Genomic DNA, 22,984 nt, shown 5'->3' with positions numbered 1-22,984 from the left:
CACATTCATGGGTAAAAGTGGCAACTTTACAGGCAGAAGAGTTTAAGACTTCCCATTCGAGACTGTGAAGTTTAATCTGTAACCATGAAAATAACAGATTTTCCTAAAAGCTAAGCCTTCTCCACATACTCCTTGTTTACATAGATGAGTTTTCAATGCCTCCTGGTGAGGTTACCTCATCTGGTTGAGGAAGGACAATAACTGACATTGTTCCTGTGTGAATACGCTGCATCCTTGATGACAGGCCAACCTCGGGAATTCGTTGAACTCGGTGAATCCCACCTTCATACTTCAAATGCTTGTAGACATTATCACCAGAAATTCGGGCAGCTGCATGATGTAGCCCACCTAGGGAAAAAAAAATCCAAATCTAATAAATTCTACTTAGAAAGGGATCATGATCCTATATGTAATCAACCTAAGGCCTGAATATAAGTATAGAGCCTGAGATAAGAAATAAAGTAGGTACAAAACTGTATATTTTCCCAATGTACATGTATTAACATATAAAAGGAAACATAAAAATATTATTTATGGTTATCTCTGCATAACGGAATAACAGGAGATCTTTTATTTTTTATACTTTTTTATTTCTAATTTTTTAAAATAATGAACATGTTTTACTGTTATATTCTGGAAAAAAAATACTATTACGAAAAAAAAAAGGATACTGGTACCTTGTCTACACTGAACTACTCTATGCAGTCTTAGGCTAATATGGTGCCATATATGAGAGAACGCTCAATAACATAATTTGATAATGTCGAATAACTCTATAAGTCCTTCCAGGTTCTCAAAAATCTATTGAAATTTAGCTCTTGCTTATCTGTGGAGCAGGAAGATTATCACACAAAAAAATATTAAAACCCAGACTAGCTTCTTCTTATCTAGTATGTTTTCCCCCCATCTTTTTATTATAAAATAATATACAGATAAAGAAACCGACATGAATCCAAATGAAATGCTTTAAATGACCATCACCCAGGTCAAGAAAAAGAACTTTGCCAGTCACCCCAGAAGCCCTCCCATATCCCCACCCCAGTCACAACCTCCTCCCTTCCTTAAGAGTAAACATTATCCTGACTTTCATAGTGATTACTTTTATTATAATAGCATTACCTAAATGTGCATCCCTAGGCACTATAGTTTAGTCCTGTCCATTTAAAAATATTTGATGTTTTTTAAATCTCTTATCCACAACTTTGTCAATTATCTCTTTAATTTCCTACAAATTATCTGTTGAAGCACCTGAGCTGTCTGACCTGCAGAATTTCTCACAGTCTGGATTTTGCTGATCGCACACTCTTGGGACAATTCCATCTGTTCCTCTGCCCTCTGTACTTGCTGCCATTTGGCAGCTGGATCCAAAGACTGGATCAGACTCCAGCTCGAGCCCCTTGGCAATACTACAAGAGGCATGCAATGTCTGGTTGTCTCTCTTTTTATGATCTTGACAGCATTTGATGCATCACTAGGGGTTGTAAAATGGTGGGAGTCTAATTCTGTCATTTCTTTCTCATTTACTAGTTAAAATACATTCATGAAGAGACACTTTCTCTTATCTACTGTTTGATTACTGAGGCCCTGGGTAGCGCATGGTTAAGTGCTCGACTACTTCCCAAAAGGCTGACGGTTCAAACCCACCCAGGGGTGCCTCAGAAGAGAGGCCTGGTAATCTGCTTCTGAAAGGTCACAGCCTTGAAAACCCTATGGAGCAGTTCTACCCTGCACACATGGGATCGCTATGAGTCAGAATTGACTCAACAGCAACTAACAACAAAAATAACAGTTATACAGGAGAGGCAGGCTAAATGCTTGATTTTGTCACTTTACCAGTTTTACCAATATATTTCACATTATAATGAATCTGGGGTTCTTTTAATCCTCTTAAGAGAACCAAAATTTTTTTTTTTTAAATATCATTATGAACTCAAGGATTTAAGGCATGTTTAAATCAACTGTAATTATTATTACTGAAGCTCAACTTGTCCTATCTTTGGCCAATGAGAGCCTCTTCAAGCTAGCACCTAAGATCTTCTGATATGTCCCTAGTTATCTAATAACTTTCTTGCTGTGGTATAATAAGATATTCCAGGATCATCTTGAACATTTCTTGCCCCAGACCTATAATTAGTCATTTCTTCAAGAAGCCCTGGTTCCTTTAAGAGAGAAATCATATTTCAAGCTCACAGTCTGGGCACTAGTGATGTTCACTGCTACTGGGTTGGTCATATTTTCTAGGTCTTTTCAGTGGACCAAAAAAAAAAAAAACCAAACCCGTTGCCGTGGTGTTGATTCTGACTCATAGTGACTCTACAGAACAGAGCAGAACTGCCTTATAGGGTTTCCAAGGAGTGATTGGTGGATTCGAACTACCAACCATTTGGTTAGCAGCCAAGCTCTTAACCACTGTGCCACCTGGGCTGCTTTCAGTGGAAAGAAGTAGGAAATACCTCATGAGTTCATATTGATGTTGGGAGACAATTCTCCATGGATCTCTAGTATTTGTGCACATCTTACAAGTGACTGCCCTTTGTTCCAGGCTATCTTTCTAAGGGTGTTTATATAGCAAAAAGTTTTGGCAGATAGAGATAATGTCTCTCTCCAGAGCGAAGGGCAGTTTGCTTATAGCCTTACAAGATAAAGACAGTGTCTCTCTCTAGAGCAATAGGCAGGCATGCTTACTGCTTATTAAAAAAGGCTAGAGTTCCCTAAGCTCAGTGTTCTCTCTGGTAATGCAAGATACCATCTGTCCTCTTCACACTGCCCTGTGTGTTTTGGGGCTCAGAGAACCAGCACAAAAATGCTGATGCCCTGGCTATTGGTACTGCCGTGAGCAACAAACTGTCCTTTGTCTCTGACCCATGAAACTGTGGCAGGTGAACTTGTTGGCCTGCAAGTAAGGCAAAATTTCAGACCCACAGTTCTTGACAAGTGATACTTTCACTTTAAATTCAAGACTACAGAGCTTTTAGTCAAGCTCCTCTCTATTACATTTTTCTGTCTTTTTTTCCATATCAAGAACGCCAGTTCTCAAGGACAGAGAGAATGTTAACATTAGGACAGCCCATAATTACTCATTTGTTTTATACCTTATTACACAAGTCTCAGAATAACAGTATTAGTTTTACTACCAAATACAATTAGTGAAAACGTTAAAACTTTTTTGCATGTGCTCTCCCCATTTTCCCCCCATTTTTCAAATGGCTATGCTGTATCTATGTTGTTAGAGCTTATAGTTGTTACATACTATACTCTCCCTCTTAGCCCTCGATTAGTCCTAGTTCTAGAGGTAACCATGTACTTAATGCTCACCCTACTCCTTACGATCACTCTCTAGTCATTTTAGTTGTCTGAAAGTTGTTCTCTCATAGATTCCTCAGAAAGGGCTCATGGGAAGAATATTTCCTCAATTCTTGCATACTAATAATAGTTTGTGCCCTTTATACTTGTAAGTCAGTTTTGCTGATTATGAAATCCTTGAGTGAACTCCATTTCCTTCTGGCACAAAGTGCTGCTTTTAAAAAGTCCAATGAAAGCCTAACTTTCTTTCCGTTTTAAGTCACATACTCTCTTTTCTACATGTCCAAATGATTTTTTTCTTTTTTTTAAGTCCAATAATTTTAGTAGAATATGTCTTAATGTTGGTTGTTCGGCTGGATATTTCAGATGTGCTCATTAAACATGTGGTTTCCATTTTTTTTTTTTTTAATTTCAGGAGCGTTTTCTTGAAATACAGGTACTAGTATATTTGTGGCAGCCAGACTCCAAGATGGCACCCAATGATCCCCACCACCTGGTATTCACACCCTTGTATGGTTTGCTCTCCCACTGTATACCAGGGCTGGTCTGTACGATCAATAGCATATGGCAGAGGCAACACTACGTCAAGTTCTGAGATTGGTTATGAAGAACCGTAGTGTCTGTCTTGGGTGCTGGCTTTCTCTCTTGGCATCACTCCCTCTGGGTAGAACACACTGCATGCCGTGAGAAAGCCCCTAAGGAGAGGCCCACGTGGTGAGAAACCGACATCTGCCAACAACCACAGGGGTGAGCTGGGATGTGGATTCTTCAGCCCCAGTCAAGTGTTGAGATGACAGCAGCCCATGACCTGACTGCAACCGCATGACAAATCCTGTGCTAAGAGCCACACATACAGCCGTTCCCACATTCCTGACCCTTGGAAACTGTGAAGTTAAACAGTACTTGTTGCTTCAAAGTTCCTAAGTTTTGGGCTGATGTGTTACACAGCAACAGATAACTAATATAGTATCTGTTCTGACTCTTAAAATCACATAATCTTCTTTGCCTATCTTCCATACTTGCTATTTTCTCTTGACTCCTTTTCCTCTCTTCCTTCATTTCTTTCTGATTAAAAACAACCCTCTTTTTAACTTCTGTTTACTGCTCATCTGTTCCTTCTAATTTATTCGTCATTTCTGATATGATATTTTTATTTCTAATTCTTTCCTGGGTCTGTCGTTTCATTTCTAAATTTGTCTAATCCTGACTTTGAGGTTCTTTTATACCCTATATACTTTTCTTAATGTCGTTTAATTTGTTTTAAAACAGTAGGTTTATCTTTTTGTGGACACATCTTTGCACTTTGATTGTCTGTAGGAATGTTATTCTTCTCTTAATTCTCATTTTTCTCACATATTGTTGTTTGGAATTTGACCTTTGTGGTGGTTAATATTATGTGTCAATTTGGCTAGTCTAGGTTCCTACCTGTTTGGCCAAACACTAGTCTAGTTGCTATTATGGAGCAGTTATACGTGATTAAATCAGTTAGCCTTGGGCAGACCTGATTACTTTCTATAATGTAATAGACTGTAATGAAATCATCTTCAATAATGCAATCTAATGTAATACAACCAATCATACAAGTATAGGGTAGATTCTAAACCTAATCAATTCTGAGTTGTAAAACAACCAGAACAGACACAGAGACACACACACGGGGAAAGACAGATACCATGTGAGGGCCCGTCTATAAGAAAAGGAACACGAGAATCACTGGCAGACACCAGAAACTAGGAGAGAGGCTCACAGAAGGAACTGACATGGCCAAGATCCTCATTTGGACTTCTAGCCTCCAGAAGCGTAAGAAAATAAAATTCTGTTCTTTAAAGCCACCCACTTGTGTTATTTGTGCTACAACAACACTAGGAAACTAAGACAATCTTGATACTTTTCTGTTGCTCGTTTTCATGTGAAATTACCTTTCCTGAAGTTTTAGAATGAGGCAAGCAGAGTTCAGGAAGACTTTTCTAACTTCACGGAGTTCCTTTACTGTTGCTTTTGTGTAATGGTGTGCGATTCCTGGCTTTAATTCCCTCAAATTCTAAAGAATAACTGTTAGTTATTTGGAAGATTCCCCATTTTTTCAAGTCTATCAGATGTCACCTCACTGCTTCCTTCTTCCTCCTACACAGGTGCTTATACCATGTAGGCCTTGTGGCTGTTGGTGGTTTGCCCCATCCACTTATATTCTGGGGTTCTGTGGCCAGTTTTAGTATAAATGCTGCTCCCAAGTTCTTAGAAGTTTTGCTATTTAGTTGTTCTGTCTGTTTTAACATGGTGATTCAAAAAGATTGAAAACTAAATTGCCACTGCTGCTGCCATCTTCCCAGAATCCCCCAACATGCTTCTAATGAAGACACAGTACCATGCCTTCAGATCTAGTCCAGTTAGGTTCCGAAGCAGCACGTGTTGTAGTTATCCAGTGCTGCTATAACAGAAATACCACAAGTGGGTGGCTTTAACAAACAGAAATTTATTTTCTCACAGTTAGGAGGCTAGAAGTCTGAATTCAGGGTGTCGGCTCTAGGGAAGACTTTCTCTCTCTATTGGCTCTGGAGGAAGGTCCTTGTCTCTCTTGAGCTTCTGCTCCTAGGTGATCTTTATGTGGCTTGGCATCTCTCTTCTTCCATTTCTGCTTGCTGTTTGTTTGGTCTATATCTTTTATATTTCAAAAGAGATTGACTAAATACACACCCTACACTAATACTGCCTCATTAACGTAACAAAGAAAACCCGTTCCCAAATGGGATTATAACCACTACCAAGAAAACAAAAACAAAACCTGCTGCCATCCAGTCGATTCCGACTCATAGCGACCCTACAGGACAGAGTAGAACTTCCCCATAGGGTTTCCAAGGAGCAGCCAGTGGATTCGAACTGCCAACCTTTTGGTTAGCAGCCATAGCTCTTAACCACTGCGCCACTAGGGCTCCATAACCACTACAGGGGTTAGGATTTACAAGACACATTATTGGGGGAAATAATTCAATCCATAAGATCACGTTAGGCAAAAATTGGATACTGTTTTAGATTATCCTTGAAAATGCCTTAGGAAAGTATCTTATTAGATTGATATACTGCCTCTTAATAAGTCCAACCCACCACTTGTCTGTCAGTTTGTCATACTGTGGGGGCTTGCATGTAGTTGTGATGATAGAAGTTATGCCACAGGTATTTCAAATACTAGCAAGGTCACTTATGGTGGACAGGTATCAGCAGAGCTTCCAGGCTAAGACAGACTAGGAAGAAGGACCTAGCGGTCTACTTCTGAAAAAGACGGCCAGTGCAAACCTTATGAATAGCAGCAGAACATTGTCTGCTATAGTGCTGGAAAATGGGCCCCTCAGGTTGGAAGGCACTCAAAAGACAACTGGGGAAGAGCTGCCTCCTCAAAGTAGAGCTGACCTTAATGACGTGGATGGAGTCAAGCTTTTGAGACCTTCATTTGCTGCTGTGCCAAGACTCAAAATGAGAAGAAACAGCTACAAATATCCATTAATAATCACAATGTGGAACATATGAAGTATGAATCTAGGAAACTGGAAGTCATCAAAAATGAAAATGCAACACATAAAAATCAATATTCTAGGCATTAAAAAAAAAACCGTTGCCATTGAGTCAATTCCGACCCATAGCTAAAATGGACTGGCATCGGTCATTTTGAACTGGACAATTATATGGTCTACTATGCCAGGAATGACAAATTGAAGAAGAATGGTAAAGCATTCATTGTCCAAATGAACATTTCAAGATCTATCCTGAAGCACAATGCTGTCAGTGATAGGATAACATCCATACGCCTACAAGGAAGACCAGTTAATATGACTATTATTCAAGTTTACGCACAACCAATGATGCCGAAGATGAAGAAACTGAACATTTTTACCAACTTCTGCAGTCTGAAATTGATCAAACATGCAATCAAGATGCATTGATAATTACCAGTGATTGGAATGTGAAAGTTGGCAACAAAGAAGGAATGATAGCTGAAAAATATGGTCTTGGTGATAGAAACGATACCAGACATCACATGATAGAATCTTGCAAGACCAACAACTTCTTCATTGCAAATACCTTTTTTCAACAACATAAACGGTGACTGTACACATGGACCTCACCAGATGGAATACACAGAAATCAAATCCACTACATATGTGGAAAGAGACAATGGAAAAGCTCAATATCATCAGTCAAAACAAGGCCAGGGTCCAACTGCGAAACAGACCTTCAATTGCTCATATGCAACTTCAAACTGAAGCTGAAGAAAATTAAAACAAGTCCACAAGAACCAAAGTATGACCTTGGGTATATCCCACCTGAATTTAGATACCATCTCAAGAGCAGATTTGACGCACTGAACACTAATGACTGAAGACAAGATGAGTTGTGGAATGATATCAAGGACATTATACATGAAGAAAGCAAAAGGTCATTAAAAAGACAAGAATGAAAGAAAAGACCAAAACAGATGTCAGAAGAGACTCTGAAGTTTTCTCTTGAATATAGAGGTACTAAAGCGAGTGGAAGAAATAATGAAGTAAAAGAGCTGAACAGAAGATTTCAAAGAGCAGGTCGAGAAGACAAAATATTAAAATGAAATGTACAACGACCCAGAGTTAGAAAACCAAAAGGGAAGAACATGCTAGACATTTCTCAAGCTGAAAGAACTGAAGAAAAAATTCAAGCCTCGAGTTGCAATGCTGAAGGATTCTATAGGGAAAATACTGAACAATACAGGAAGCATCAAAGGAAAATGGGAAATATACATAGTCACCGTACCAAAAAGAACTGGTCGACGTTCAACCACTTCAGGAAGTAGCATATAATCAAGAACCAATGGAAGTGAAGGAAGAGGTCTAAGCTGCACTGAAAGCAATGGTGAAAAACAAGACTCCAGGAATTGCCCGAATATTAATTGAGATGTTTCAACAAATGGATGCAATGCTAGAAGCACTCACTCAACAGAATGAGGAAATTATTGAACAATATCATTAATATCACATACAAGTAAAACTTTGCTGAAGATAATTCAAACACAGTTGCAGCAGTATATCGACAGGGAACTGCCAGAAATTCAAGTTGGATTCAGAAGAGTACATGGACCAAGAGACATCACTGCTGATGAAACAACCTGAAAAGAGGACTTGAAGCACTTACTGATGAAGATCAAAAACTACAGCCCTTAGAAAAAGAAATAAAGGGCATCCAAATTGGTAGGGAAGAAGTAAAAGTATCTGTTTGCAAATGATATGATCTTATACACAGAAAACCCCAAAGAATCCAAAAGAAAACTACACGAACTAATAGAAGATTTCAGCAAAGTTTCAGGATACAAGATAAACATACAAAAATCATTGGATTCCTTTACACCAACAAAGAGAACTTCAAAGAGGAAATCACCAAATCAATACCATTTACAATAGCCCCCAAGAAGATAAAATACTTAGGAATAAATCTAACTTGAGATGTAAAAGACCTATACAATGAAAACTACAAGACACTACTGTAAGAAACCAAAACAGACCTGCATAAGTGGAAAAACATAGCTTGCTCATGGATAGTTAGACTCAACATTGTGAAAATGTCAATTCTACTCAAAATGATCTACAGATACAATGCAATCCCAATCCAAATTCCACCAGCATTATTTAATGAGATGAAGAAACAAATCACCAACTTCATATGGAAAGGGAAGAGGCCTGGGATAAATAAAGCATTACTCAAGAAGAACAAAGTGGGAGGCCTCACACTACCTGATTTTAGAAACTATTATACCACCATGGTAGTCAAAACAGCCTGGTACTGGTACAACAACAGACACATAGACCAATGGAACAGAAGTGAGAACCCAGACATAAATTCATCCACCTATGAGCAGCTGATATTTGACAAAGGCCCAAAATCCGTTAATTGGGGAAAAGACAGTGTCTTTAACACGTGGTGCTGGCATAACTGGATATCCATCTGCAAAAAAATGAAAAAAGCCCCATACCTCCCACCATGCACAAAAACTAACTCAAAATGGATCAAAGACCTAAATATAAAATAAAAAATGATAAATACCACAGAAGAAAAAATAGGGACAATGCTAGGAGCCCTAATACATGGCATAAACAGAATACAAACCATAAGTAATAATGCACAGGCCCCAGAAGAAAGGCTAGATAATGGGGAGCTCCTGAAAATCAAACACTTATGCTCATCAAAAGACTTCACCAAAAGAGTCAAAAGACAACCTACAGACTGGGAAAAAATCTTTGACTATGACAAATCCGCTCAGCATCTAATCTCTAAAATCTACAAGATACTGCAAAACCTCAACAACAAAAAGACAAATAACCCAGTTAAAAAACAGGTAAAGGATATGAACAGGCACTTTGCCAAAGAAGACACTCAGGCGGCTAACAGACATGTGAAGAAATGCTCACGATCATTAGCCATTAGAGAAATGCAGATCAAAACGACAATGAGATATCATCTCATCCCAACAAGGCTAGCATTAATCCAAAAAACACAAAATAATAAATGCTGGAGAGGTTGTGGAGGGACTGGAACACTTCTACACTGTTGGTGGGAATGTAAAATGGTAGAACCACTTTGGAAATCGATTTGGCACTTCCTTAAAAAGCTAGAAACAGAAGTACCATACGATCCAGCAATCCCACTCCTTGAAATATATCCTAGAGAAATAAGAGCCATCACACAAATAGATATATGCACACCCATGTTCATTGCAGCACTGTTCACAATAGCAAAAAGATGGAAACAACCTAGGTGCTCATCAACCGACGAATGGATAAACTAATTATGGTATATCCACACAATGGAATACTACACGATAAAGAACAACTGGAGGGCATTATGCTGAGTGAATTTAGTCAGTCACAGAAGGACAAATATTGTATAAGACCACTATTATAAGAAGTCAAGAAAAGGTTTAAACACAGAAGAAAACATTCTTTGATGGTTATGAGGGTGGGGAGGGAGGGTGAGGGTTATTCACTAACTAGATAGTAGACAAGAATTATCTTAGGTGAAGGGAAGGACAGCACACACTATAGGGGAAGTCAGCACAACTGGACTAAACCAAAGCTAAGAAGTTTCCTGAATATAATCAAACACTTTGAGGGACACAGTAGCAGGGGTAGGGGTCTGGGGACCATGCTTTCAGGGGACATCTAGGTCAATTGGCATAACAAAGTTTATTAAGAAAAGTTCTGCATCTTATTTTGGTGAGTGATGTCTGGGATCTTAAAAGCTTGCAAGCGGCCATCTAAGATGCATCAATTGGTCCTAACCACTTGGAGTAAAGAAGAATGAGGAACACCAAAGACACAAGGAAAGTATTAGCCCAAGAGACAGAAAGGGCCACATAAACCAGAGACTTTATCAGCCTGAGACCAGAAGAACTAGATGGTGCCCAGCTACCATCAATGACTGCCCTGACAGGGAACACAACAGAGAGTCCCTGATGGAGCAGGAGAAAGGTGGGGTACAGAACTCAAATGCTAGTAAAAAGATCAGACTTAATGGTCTGACTGAGACTGGAGGAACCCCAAAAAGCATGGCCCTCAGACCTCTATCAGCTCAGAACTAAAACAATTTCTGAGGTCAACTCTTGAGACAAAGATTGGACTGGGCTGTGGGGCATAAAATGATACCTGTGAAGAGTGTGCTTCTTAGCTCAAGTAGACTAAATGGGCAGCTTCTGTCCGGAGGTGAGATGAGAAGGCAAAGAGGGTTAAGTGCTGGTTGAATGGACATGGGAAATCAGGGGTGGAAAGGAGAAGTGTGCTGTTACAGTATGGGGAGAGCAACTAGGGTCGCATAACTATGTATATATTTTTGTATAAGAGACTAACTTGAAATGTAAACTTTCACTTAAACTACAACAATGAACAAAAAAATAAAATAAAAACTACAGCCTTAAGTATAGATTACACCTTAACATAAAGAAAACAAAAATCCTCACAACTGGACCAATAAGCAATATCATGATAAATAGAGAAAAGACTGATGTTGTCAAGGATTTCATTATACTTGGATCCACAATCAATACCCATGGAAGCTGCAGACAAGAAATAAAATGACATACTGCATTGGGCAAATCTGCTGCAAAAGACTTCTTTAAAGTGTTAAAAAGCAAAGATGTCACTTTTAGGACTAAGGTACACCTGATCCAAGCCTGATCAATCACCTCATATGCATGCGAAAGCTGGACAATGAATAAGGAAGTCGGGAGAATTGATGCCTTTGAATTACGGTGTTGGCAAAGAATATTGAATATACCATGGACTACCAAAAGAACAAACAAATCTGTCTTAGAAGAAGTACAGCCAGAGTGCTCCTTAGAAGCAAGGATGGCAAGACTTCATCTCACATACTTTGGACATGTTATCAGGAGGGAACAGTCCCCAGAGGACATCATGCTTGGTAAAATAGGGGGTCAGGGAAAGAGAGGAAGACCCTCAATGAGATGGATTGACACAGTAGCTCCAACAATGGGCTCAAACATAGCAACAATTGTGAGAATGGTGCAGGACTGGGCAGTGTTTTCTTCTGTTGTACTTGGGTTCACTGTGAGTTAGTACTAACTTGACGGCACTTGACAATAAAAACAAGTCCAAGACAGGTGGTCTTCTGACAGCAGTGGAACAGATTACTGTTTATCCTCTTGAACACCAGATGAAGAAGCCATGCATTTAGGAGACAGGTGATATGAAAAATTTAACTGTTTAGTATTTACACTCAGTGTGATCCACCCAAACCAAAACCTGTTGCCGTCAAGTCGATTCCGACTCGTTGTTGTTGTCAGGCGCCACTGAGTCGGTTTCGACTCATAGCGACCCTATAGGACAGAACAGAACTGCCCCATAGGGTTTCCAAGGAGCAGTTGGTGGATCTAAACTGCCAACCTTTTGGTTAGCGGCCGAGCTCTTAACCACTAGGCCACCAGGGCTCCTATAAGATGGTCAGACTATAAAAGACAGACCCAGGAACTGAGACAGACTGAGTCCACGATAAATCTAATTTCCCATCTCACACACACTCTCTCACTCTGTACTTTTTTTTTTCCACTCTGTACTTTCAAAATTATCCCCCTGCCCCACCAACACTATACTTCATGTTGAATGTAAATATCTGAATTTGTATGAGCTGAATGGGAGCAGGCTTCTACTTTACTGTATATAAAAATAGTCTGAGGCTCCCTGGGTTCAAATTCAAGCTCCACCTCTTTCTAGCTGTGTGTCCATGGGCAAATTACTTAACTTTTACATGCTTTAGTTTCTTTATTTGTACATAATAATAATACAGGGCTGCAGCGCTGCACATCCAAAGGGGGAGCCATTCATATTGCAGATTATGTGAGTGGTGTTTCAAGGAACTGCAGGCATAGACACAGCCCCGAATTCAACCTACTCTCCAAGGATTGTTGTGAGGAGATTCTGAGATAAATACACATACAGCATTTAGCACAGTGTTGACATTTAGCCGTCAAGCATTAGCAGTTGGCATAGAAGTCACTATTATTGTTACTATTATTTTAAGTGACCTTTCCCTGAATTCAGCTGGCGAATAGAGAATAACAAAACATAATTATAAATATTAATCTATAGGGGAAGAGGTAAAACAATGCATTTCACAGAATTCCTTTAACTTGGAAAACATTTCCATTCATTGGATGCCAAGCTTATAAAATAACGTAGTGTCAGACCTACACTACATATCAAGAGGCACTAACTCCACTGCTTCCACAAAGACTATTTTGTGATCATCAATAGTTGACTCCTATTCCTAGCTTTACTCTAGTTACAAAACCATAAGACTTTAAAAGTCATTAGATACATGAATTTTTACATGAAACTCTTTCTTTTTTTCCTTTTTTGGAATTTAAGGGTTGATATTTTACTCCATAACAACAAAAAAATAGGATTGATATTTATGGAGTTTTTTTTATAGACATGGACTGTTTTTTAAAATATTTTATTGTATTTTTGGTGAAAGTATACACAGCAAAACAGGTTCCCATTCAACAATTTCTACACATAATGTTCTGTGACATTGATTAGAAACTGTTTTTTTTTAACCGCAGCTTTTAGCATTATGTGAATCTCCATGGGTATCTGTGAATTAACTCCTCTTTACTTCAACTGAAGATTAACAATCTATATCTTGATATATACATAATCAATATATAAAACATAAAATACAGTCATGTGCCGCATAACGTCTGTTTGGGCAACATCTGACCACATATACGTCTGTGGTCCTATACAGTCATCTCTTGATATCCACGGGGGACCGGTTCCAGGACCCCTATGCAGAAACCAAAATCTACGGATACTTAAGTCCCTTATATAAAATGGCATAGTATTTGCATGTAACCTATGCACATTCTCCCGTATACTTTAAATCATCTCTAGATTACTTATAATACCTAATACCACGTAAAATGCTATGTAAATAGTTGTTCATGCTTACATTTAACACTTAATGCTTTCCCAGTCTTTGCAAGCTCAAACAAGTGCTGGGAAGAGACTGAGGATCTGTGAAATGGCAGGAAACTACAGCAGGCTATGCCTATATATCATTTCACTCTCGTGGACTCAGCACAGTGCTTGACGCGTGGTAAATTCAAGTTTAGCTTTTTGGAACTTTTTTTCCAAATATTTTTGATCTGCAGTTGGTTAAATCCATGGATGTAGAATACACGACATGGAGGGCCAACTGCATAGCTTTGCTAAGTACATACAGTGAATATGGCTAAGAATACTGTATTTTTATACAAATAACACGTGCCTTTTATGTTTGTTTGCCACCTGTGCCCCTCCCCACACAAGCTATTTTCATAAGGCTACTATGCCAATGTTGTTTTACATGTTGCCGTAAAAAAAAAATATTAGCATAGCGTGCTTATGAAAATACCTCATGGGGGGAGGGTGCAGTTGGCAAACAAATGTAGAAGACACATGTTATTTGTGTGAAAATACAGCATACAGCTAAATATATATGGCTGTCTGGACCCAAGAAGAAAGGAGCAGAGGGAAGAGGAAGGAAAGAGAGAGGGAGACGAGCCCGGTGCAGATGCGGGTCAAGTCACTGGCAGTCAATGAACCTCGACAAGTCAGGCTGAGTGGTTGGGCTGAGTGGCTGAGTGGCTGAGTGGCTGAGTGGCTGCCACGCTTGGAAGAACCTCCACAGCCTACTCAAGGTGCGCAGTGAGCAGCTGCTCTTCCAAATCAGGTCAGTGCGGCCAGGATACGGGACAGCTTAGGAAAGGGCATGAAGTGGGGGGTCGGGGTCAAAGAAGAAGATCAGAAAGGTGCCCTGGAAAAGCCATTCAACTGGGGAGACTGGAGAGGGAGACAGAGGCTGAGGAAGTGAATATACTTTGCTAAGTAATATGGTGTTCGCACAACGCCCAAATTACATTTCACAGAATGTATTGTGGACATTAAGCAATGCATGACTGTATATAAAATAAGGCAGGTGCTTTTTTTCCCCTTTCTCTACTTTAGTCTTTCCCCAGCCATATCTTTTTCTTGTCCTAAGTAGTTATAATTTCAATGAACGGAGGCTTGTACTTAGTTTTGCATTTTAAAGGTACTATCTTAGGCTGGATTCTCTAGAGGAGCAAAACCAATGAAGTGTATATATAAATATACAGAGAGAGATTTATGTCAAGGAAATGGCTCACGTAGTTATGGAGACTGGAAAGTCCCAAATCCGTGGGTCAGGCTGGAGGCTTCTCCTGACTCACATGGTTGTAGGGGCTGATGAACCCAAAATTGGCAAGTCAGGCAGTAGGCTGCTGGCTCATGAGGTTGCGGGAGCCAGCAAATCCCAAAATCTACAGATCAGGCAGCAGGCTGCTGGCTCATCTCCCAAGAACCAGAGGTCAGAGGATGATGAGTTGGATGCATGATCAAAAGAGGGCGAGCTTTGCCAGAAAATCCATGTATATATTAGATGCAGGCCTCACCCCCAAGGATATTCCCCTTTCAACTGATTGTCTGCTCACATCAGATTACAAAATGGAGGATGATTACATAATATCTGCCAAATCACTGAGAACCATGGCCTAGCCAAGTTGACATGTAATCTTAATCATCACAGGTACATATGTGAAACAAGTTAAATTTCTTTTTTTTTAAAAAAAGGCCTTTTTACTTTGAAAAATCTCCGTATTTTACTCTGACAGTGAGTCAGTGTGTCTAAAAGAAAGGTTTCCCAATCATTGTTCAGACTGCTCTCCTTATCTGGAACAGAATCTCTGTTCAGGTTATCAAGCTCATCTCTCTTTCATTCTTGAAAGTCCTATTCAAAATACACATCTCGGAGGTCACTGATGACATTTCCCACTATTTATGTACTGCTGTTTCTGATTAGGAGGCCTGGTGGTGCAGTAGTTAAGAGCTCGGCTGCTAATCAGAAGGTCAGCAGTTCACATCAACCAGCCGCTCCTTGGAACACTATGAGGCAGTTCTACTCTGTCCTATAGGGTCGCTATGAGTCACAACTGACTCGACGGCAATGGGTTTCTGATTACATTCCCCTTGAAAGTATGTCCTCTCTTGCTTCTGTAATATTATACTACCCTCATTCTTTTTCTGCTTATCTGGCTGCTACTCCTCTTTTTCTTTTGCCAACTGGTCTATCTTTCTAAATGGGGCCATTCTCCAAGGTTTGGTGACCTAAATGTTCACTCTCCAGCCTCTCCCTCATTTATTCTCTCAGTATCATATACTACCTCTGTGTTGATAGCTATCAAATATCAAATATCCCTCACCAATTCTATTCTCTCACCACAGCTCTGGTTACACAACTTCAGCATTTACTGGATCATTTCTAAATGGATGCCCACTGTAACTTCAAATTTAATAATTCAAAAATTACTACTTGTCATTATTCTTCCTGAATGGGCTCTACCTTCCAATTTCTATTTCACTCAATGGTATGAATGAAGATCCCAATCTTCCTGGCTAGAAAGATTAGAATCCCCACGGCTCATCACCTTTGTGTCAGAATAGACTAATGGGATGTAGAGTGGCTTTGCATCAGACAGACTTAAAGTTAATCCCAGGGCTACCACTGTTTATTATGTGATCTTGGATTAGTTACTTACTCTCTAAGCCTAGATCTGCATCTAATATGGGATTAATAACACCTATCTCATAGGGTTATGAGGGTCAAATAACCCACAATGCACATGGGACATAGTGGGCCAGCAACGGCCCCTGTCGTAACCAGCTGGTTATTAATTTTTGTCACTCTTCCTCTGAAGGCCTCTCACATGTATCCCTATTCCCAATTCTAACTTTTAGTCGCGTCTGGATTACTCTGATAACCTCTTTGCATCTGCCTTTAATCTAGCCTCTGTAATCCACCCTTCATACTGTTGTCAAATAATCTTCTTAAAAACATTTTTTTATCATACTGTACTCCTATTAATAAAATCAACAGCTCTTTGCTGTTGTTGGGTGCCATTGAGTAGATTCCGACTCATAGCTACCTTATGTGACAGAGCAGAATTACCCCATAGGGTTTCCTAGGCTGTAAACCCTTACGGGAGCAGATTGCCAGGTCTTTTCTCACATAGAGTGGCTAGTGGATTTCAACCACCACCCTTTCAGTTACCTTCTGTCATGGATTGAATTGTGTCCCCCAAAAAATGTGTGTAGCAACTTGGCTAGGTCATGATTCCCAGTATTAAGATAATTGTGTTATCTAATGTGATTTCCTTATGCGTTGTAAACTCTACCACTATGATGAGATCATATGTGATCTCCTCATGTGTTATAACTTCTATCACTGTGATGAGGTTATACTGATGAGGTTGAATGCAATCTCTTTTGAGATATAAAAGAGAGAAGCGAGCAGAGACACATGGGAACCTCATACCACCAAGAAAGCAGTGCTGGCAGCAGAGCGCGTCCTTTGGACCTGAGATTCTTGTGCAGAGAAGCCCCCAGACCAAAGGAAGACTGATGACATGGACTTTCCTCCAGAGCCAACAGAGAGAGAAAGCCTTTTCCTGGAGCTGATGCCCTGATTTTGGATTGTAGCCTACTGGACTGTTAGAGAATAAACTTCTTTTTGCTAAATCCATCCACTAGTGGTAGTTCTGTTAGAGCAGCACTAGATGACTGAAACAGCTTCGAAGCGCTTAACCACCGTGCAACAGGAGCTACTTCAGCAGCTTATTTCCTATCAATCAAGGCTTGTTTAGCTTTCAAGACTGTTCAAAATCCACCCACTAAAATCTACTCTCTATTACTTCCCATCACAAACATATAAGATTCTGACTTACAGTGACCTTATAGCAACTCCACAGGACAGAGCAGAACTGTCCCATAGGGTTTCCTAGGCTATAAATCTTTAAGGAAGCAGACTGCCAAATCTTTCTCCCATGGAGCAGCTGGTGGGTTCCAACCACTGACCTTTCGGTTAGCAGCCGAGTGCTTTAACCACTGTGCCACCAGAGCTCCTTATCACGAAAATACTGTGGGTGAATCAGCCTCCTCATTGTCCTACACACACACACATACACACACACACCAAGCTCTTTCCCACCACTATGCTCAGCTCAGGTTGTTCCTTCCCTCTGCTCTTACTGACAGTTCTCCTCCCTGACCACTGGCTGTATCTAGAACCTGTACCAAATACAACTTATTTATGGCCTATACTGGTTTTTATCTCCTTCCATTGTTTAATTTATGTGAATTCTCTTTCCCTACTTTGATATTTTGTAACTTTATTATTGGGGCCCTGGTAGCGCGGTGGTTAACAGCTCGGCTGCTAACCAAAAGGTTCGCAGTTCGAATCCACCAGTCACTCCTTGGAAACCTTAGGAGACAGTTCTACTCTGTCCTATAGGGTTGCAATGAGTTGGAATCAACTCAACGGCAATGAGTAATTTATTACTGATGACCCCTCTGGCTACTACAGTGTATCACACGATATAACAAGCACATAAAACTTACAGATGGATTTAAAAAATGGGAAAAAAAAAGAGAATTACAGCCAGATATTCTGATTTAACATACTTGAGTACAGGTAGTCCCTGACTTACAACGCATTCAAGTTATGATGAACCCCACTTACGACCATCTGTTGCATTTTTTTTTTTTTTTTTACATCTTAGCATTAGTAATTGTATCATATAACTGATGAAGTTCTTTAAAGCAAAAACCTTAGTATTTCTTCACTCTGAATAGTAGAGAGCAATGATTTTCAAGGCAAGGTATATAGCTATTCTCCACAGGGGGATTTTTCTCGAGTTCTGATACCCCTTCTAGTGGGGATGCTTCCTCCTTCCCACCCTCTTCTCCCAGTTAAGAGCCCTACTTTATTAAGCCGCTGTGACTGATGAGCCTATGTGAGTGTTTAACAGACACAGATGAAATGTTTTTAAAAATGCGACAACATGGTTTTAGTCAAGATCAGAAGTAAAATAATTTTCAGCATCTTCTATTGATAACATACTCAATACACCTACCATAATCAGCTGGTGTATAATTCAGGAGTTCCAAGTTCCAGTGTTTATAGCATGAATAACTCTGGTACATGTCAAATATTTCCCGGGTAAATTGTTGGCAAATATCACCTAAAAGGAAATACAAAGAACATTCAGTCAACACAGGAAGTTTTTAACAGAGCCATCCGTAGGTGAAGGCCCTCTGGCTGAAGACTAACTATTATCAAAGTTAAACACGCTGAAAGGATGCTTAAAGTTATAGTGATGTCACATCATGGTAAAATTTAAGTACTTTTAAAGTCATTGAAAAAATTATTTTACCCTGAGATAATCTTTAAACCTTAAACCAAAAATATCCCCAGAAGTCTTCTTAAAACCAAATAATAGTTTAGCTTAACTAGAAAAAAATGTGTGCCTTAAACATTATGATCTTTTAAGAACTATCTATATGGGATCAAAGTGACAACAGCAACTTGAAAGATTAGATAGGAACCTTAGGGGACAGTAAGTTTATGTTAATAAGGGAGGAACAACTCAGAAACGGAGGGTGAGAATGGCTGCACAACTCGAAGAATGTAATCAATGTCACTGAATGGTACATGTAGAAAATGTTGAATTGGTGTTTATGTTTTGCTGTGTATATTCTCAGCAACAACAGAATAAATAAAATTAAAAAAAAAAATAGACAGCAACCATTAAAAATAAAAGTTAATTGAATAAAAAATATATATATTTTACTGACCTCCAGTAGTTCTTCCAGATGTTACCTCTAAAATCACATCATTTTTATCATATTTATCCTTTGGCACTAGACTTTGGAAAAGCTGAAAAGAAAAAAAAGAAAATCAGCATTGGTGTGTATATTTTCCTTGGTATACGATTTTTTAGGAGGCTCGATGGCACATGGTTAAAGCGCTTGGCTGCTAACCAAAACGTCAGCGGTTTGAACCTACCAGCTGTTCCGTGGGAGAAAGATGCGGCAGTCTATTTTCATAAAGATTTACAGGCTTTGAAACCCTATGGGGCAGTCCTACTCTGTCCGACAGGGTTGCTATGAGTCAGAATCAACTTGACGGCAATGAGTTAGATTTTTTGGTGGTACTATTTATTACTTGAAGTTACATAAAAGATCCCAAAACATTAAGAAATCAGTAATTAACAAAATGATATAACATCTCAATGAGGTCCAGTCCTAAAATGCTATAATAAGTACGATATTAGACCTAAAATAAATGCTAGATTCATGTTAACAACGAAGTTACTGTCAGGATATTTTCGTCAGTGCTCTCATATTATCTCAATTTTCTTAAATGCAGAAGTTTAGATCAAAGTACAAAGTGTTCCATTAGATTTTCTTCAGACTTTGCTGCTAATAATTACTTCTGAACACTAGCTTCTTTCATCTAAATAAAGCTTTGAATGTCTTCATTTGGGGAAAACAGACTTTGAGTAATATGATTGTTTATTCACTCCTGCCATAAACGTCAGCAGACACCATGCCATGCCTTGCCTTTTCCACAGAGTCACTCTTTTAAGAGTATGTTGAAGACGCCTAAGATAAGGCTCAAATAGAGTTTCTCAGGAAAAAAAAAACAGTTTCCTAGTAAAGAAAATAACTAACTTTCCTCTTAGGAAGAAAAAGGAATTTATTATTATTAAAAGGTCTTTTAAATCAAACTAAAAGCACCTAAATGTCCTGTCTCTCCCTAAAACTGAAAAAAACCAAACCGGTTGCCGTCAAGTTGATTCCAACTCATGGTGAACCCATATGTGGCAGAGTAGAACTTGCTCCATAGGGTTCTCAATGCCTGATTTTTCATATTGCCAGGTCTTTCTCCCGAGTCACCTCTGGACTCAAACCCTAACCTTTCATTTAGCAGCCGGGCACTTAACCATTTGTGTCACCAAGGGACTCCCTGCCTCTCTCTTCTGCCTTTGTTATTATTTTTTTAAATATTCTATCTCTGCTGGAAATTATACAGCCTGTGGGAGAGAATATACTAGACTAAGAGTCAGACATCCTGCTTCTGCCTTTGATGAGCTGGTCAGATCAGTGATAAAAATAACTGACACCTCCATCTCACCACCACTAGCCACTCAAAAACCCCTTCCTGGACTTCCTGAGTAGGGGAGACTGAAGACAGGAGGATGACAAGCTGGTATACAGCACCATGTTCTTCACTGACTCTGTAGACAACCCATACTTTGAACTAGAAGGAAGAGAAACCACCATCAAAAGAAAAATTTCCCATTTACTTATCTAGGAGATATCAAAACTGAATTTTCTGTTTCAGCATAGCTGGTCATACTAAAAAAAAACAAAAATCAAACTCGTTGCCATGGAGTCAATTCTGACTCCTAGTGACCCTACAAGACAGAGTAGAACCGCCTTACTGGGTTTCCAAAGAGTGGCTGCTGGATTCGAATTGTCGACCTTTTGGTTAGCAGTCGAGCTCTTAACCACTGTGCCACCAGGGCTCCACTGGTCATACTAGCTGACACTAATAAAGTATTATGAGCCTTGAAAGACCCTAGTATGCCAGAACCTTACTTGTTGTTAGGTGCTGTGGAGTCGATTCCAACCCATAGTGGCCTCATGTGACACAGCAGAACTTTCTCATACGGTTTTCTTGGCTGTAATCATTATGGGAGACAGGTTTTTCTCCCGCTGAGCAGCTGGGTGGGTTCAGACCCTTATTAGAACTAGCTAAAAACTTGCGTTAACCAACTATGCCTATACCTATGAATTCGTTCCATCCTATCCAGAGTGCAAATTTTCAATCTTAACACAACCATCATGAACTACCCCTTTCTAGAACTTAAAAATCCCTGATTCTTCCTCCAGGTTGAACTAAACTTCTTCACTGGTATGTGTTTCCTTACCTGGCAAGTTAACAGACTCAGTTTTGCAATATTTTTTAGCTCTAGGGGTGTTTATTTTATTCTTTGACATCACCATCTCTTCCATCTCATTCTGCAGCAAATTACAGCACTGAGTTCAGCTTAACCACTTATTACAAAAAAAAAATCAGTTGCCGTCAAGTAGATTCCATCATGGTGACACCACGTGTGTCAGAGTACAACTGTGCTCCAAAGGGTTTTCATGGCTGTGACCTTCTGGAAGCAGATGATCAAGCCTTTCTTTCAAATTGCCTCTGGGAGGGCTCAAACTGCCAACCTTTCAATTAATAGCCACAAAGACTTAATAAGCTGGTGTCTGGAAAGTATTTTGAGCACCAAAGTACTGTTCAGCAAGAACAACAGTCACTCATTACAAGAGAAGACTTAATAAGCTAGTGTTTGGAAAGTACTTTGAGCACCAAAGCATCGTCTAACCAGAACAGTATCCCTTTATATTAACACTGTTGAGCTTAGCCTACCTCCTAAAACATACCTCATTGTATAACATGTTGATTTTTTGATCAATAGTTTGCTTTTCTTCTAACACAAGTTCTTGTAACTGCTTTTCATCTTGTTTATTTAGGCCTGAAAACCAAAAACAGAAATAATGGTAGAAGTTTTAAAGTACTGAGAAATTCTCAAATAGCCACCTCATCTTTGCCTGCTAAATTTTGTTTCAGTTGTAAAGGCAAGGGATTATGCAAAAAGAACAGTTAGAATAGTTGGAGAATGTTGATTAACAAGTATTTACTAAGCATATCCAAAAAACTCAATGTTTAAAATAACATGCTCTTGCCCCAAGAAGCTGGTGATTTGAATATCTATAAAAATATCTATATATTATTTTGTATATTTATGTAATAAATATATTATTATGTAATTATATATTATTATAAGGCAAAAAAAAAGAGACAAAAATGGATGTCAGAAGAGACTCTGAAACTCGTCCTTGAACAGAGAGTGGCTAAAGCGAAAGGAACACAACTGGACCAAAGCAAAAGCAAAGAAGTTTCCCAGACACATATAAACACTTTGAGGGACAGAGTAGCTGCGACTGGAGTCTGGGGACCATATTTACAGGGGAGATCTAGGTCAAAAAAATTAATTAAAGTGAAAGGAAGAAATGATGAAGTAAAAGAGCTGAACAGACAATTTCAAAGAGTGGCTTCAGAAGACAAAGTATTATAATGAAATGTACAAAGACCTGGAGTTAGAAAACCGAAAGGGAAGAATACGCCTAGTATTTCTGAAGCTGAAAGAACTGAAGAAAAAATTCGCACCTCGAGTTGCAATACTGAAGGA

At 39.2% G+C, this 22,984-nt stretch overlaps 1 protein-coding gene across 13 annotated transcripts in view; it reads right to left on the bottom strand.

Moving 5' to 3' along the window:
- The window catches only part of MTRF1 (mitochondrial translation release factor 1), a 56,832-nt gene that overhangs the window by 19,901 nt on the left and 13,947 nt on the right, over positions 1 to 22,984 (bottom strand). For all 13 annotated transcript variants that reach the window (XM_004376618.2, XM_023731634.1, XM_023731629.1 and 10 more), the window contains 4 exons: positions 22,176 to 22,267; positions 19,524 to 19,605; positions 18,803 to 18,910; positions 176 to 348 (listed from right to left, as the gene is read on the bottom strand). In XM_004376618.2, coding sequence (XP_004376675.1) covers positions 176 to 348; positions 18,803 to 18,910; positions 19,524 to 19,605; positions 22,176 to 22,267 — 455 coding nt within the window. The remainder of the gene's footprint in view (positions 1 to 175; positions 349 to 18,802; positions 18,911 to 19,523; positions 19,606 to 22,175; positions 22,268 to 22,984) is intronic.

The sequence above is a fragment of the Trichechus manatus genome, unplaced genomic scaffold (assembly GCF_000243295.1).
Source record: "Trichechus manatus latirostris isolate Lorelei unplaced genomic scaffold, TriManLat1.0 scaffold00044, whole genome shotgun sequence".
In the NCBI taxonomy this organism is placed as follows: domain Eukaryota; kingdom Metazoa; phylum Chordata; class Mammalia; order Sirenia; family Trichechidae; genus Trichechus; species Trichechus manatus.
The sequence above is the reverse complement of the archived record's forward strand: the minus strand, read 5'-3'. Positions and strand labels throughout refer to the sequence as shown.